The 1,498-nt window shown below is 35.4% G+C and overlaps 1 protein-coding gene across 1 annotated transcript in view; it reads left to right on the forward strand.

Moving 5' to 3' along the window:
• Positions 1–1,498, forward strand: part of raver2 (ribonucleoprotein, PTB-binding 2) — an 89,917-nt gene that overhangs the window by 18,655 nt on the left and 69,764 nt on the right. Inside the window, 1 exon segment of the mRNA XM_013913398.1 lies at positions 1,132–1,198. Coding sequence (XP_013768852.1) covers positions 1,132–1,198 — 67 coding nt within the window.

Here is a 1,498-nt window from a genome sequence, read left to right on the forward strand (position 1 = left end):
GCTTAAAGGCAGATTGAAATTTCTCAGCAATATTGTTTGTGTCCAAGTACACCTGGAGCTGGGAGAGAACTAGTCTCTCCAGGATCTTGGACAAGAACGAAAGCTTAGAGATCGGTCTGTAGTTTGAAAGGTCATAACAGTCAGAGTTTCTTTTTTTAAGAATCGGGTGGACTACAGCATGCTTAAAAGTCAAAGGAACACAGCCTAGTATCCTAAGAAATAGGATACTAGGTCCATTTACATCAAAACAGTCCTTAGCTATGCGAGATGGAAGAATGTCAAGCACAGTATTAGTATTCTTCATTTGAACAACACAAAAAACAACAATTACCTGTTTAAAAAAACAAATCAGTGCAAATATGGAAACTTCCCATCAAAGACATTTTTGCAGAGAAGCTTGTTCGATTGAAAAGTGAGTTTCAAGTAATCATGCTGACATTATCAGGCTTTTTTAAAGGGTGTAAGTGCTGTCTGAGCTCTTAGTTATTTTGAAAATTTGCGTTATTTTTAGTTGTTTTGTACCATTATCTCCACAACTTTGTTCAAAGCTTTGCTCTTGCTTTCTTGTGCAGTGTCCATTCTTTCAATTTCAACAGAAAAGCACAACATTAAATGAAAAAAGCTTTACTTCTGCTTATGCAAAGAATAAATCTTCATTTGTGGCGTAAAGGAGATTTTTTTTATTGGGGTTTCAGTTTATTTCAGTTGTTGATAAAACTAACTTGTGTTAACATTGAGCCCTGTATCAATTATGACATTAGACTATATAATTATATATGACAAAAATGTACCTTTATCTGAGTCAATAGCTGTAGAGAAAGATGATGAGCATCTGTCACAAGCTAATAATGCAAAGGTTTCTCTCACAGTTTGTGTATTGGAATGTAATAGCTTACTTTTCCATTTAAGATAGAACCTTCTTTCCCTTGTATGTTCACTGCTTAAGTCTTTCATTGTGTTTGCATTTATTCTGATATTTTTCCAAAACAGTTTTTTAAGATCATTGTGGTTTACTGATACTACTTTGATTATTGTATAATCAAGAGTTTTGAATTTTTTTTTCTCTATTCTTTTTACATTAATGACTTCTACCATTCTGTTTGACCAAATTGTCCCTTACTTTTTTTATAGGAAGTCCATGAAATTCTGAAAGAATATGAACTGAAGTACTGCTTTGTGGACCGCAACAAAGGAACAGGTAAAACTCAACTCTAACCTGACATACACACAAAGTCACACTTGTGTACTTGTGCTATTGAAGATCCTAACCACCTTAGGCTACGTTCACACTGCAGGCGAAAGCGCATCAAATCCGATTTTTTTGACCCTATGCGACCCATATCTGATCATGGTATGACAGTGTGAACGGCACAAATCCGATATTTTCAAATCCGATCTGGGTCACTTTCGTATGTGGTCCTGAATCCGATACATATCCGATGTTTTAGAAAGCGACTGCTGTTTGAACGGTCATGTCGCATTAAATCCAAGACAGATG

The sequence above is a fragment of the Pundamilia nyererei genome, unplaced genomic scaffold, assembly GCF_000239375.1.
Source record: "Pundamilia nyererei isolate P.nyererei 1_Seehausen unplaced genomic scaffold, PunNye1.0 scaffold00130, whole genome shotgun sequence".
Lineage (NCBI taxonomy): Eukaryota > Metazoa > Chordata > Actinopteri > Cichliformes > Cichlidae > Pundamilia > Pundamilia nyererei.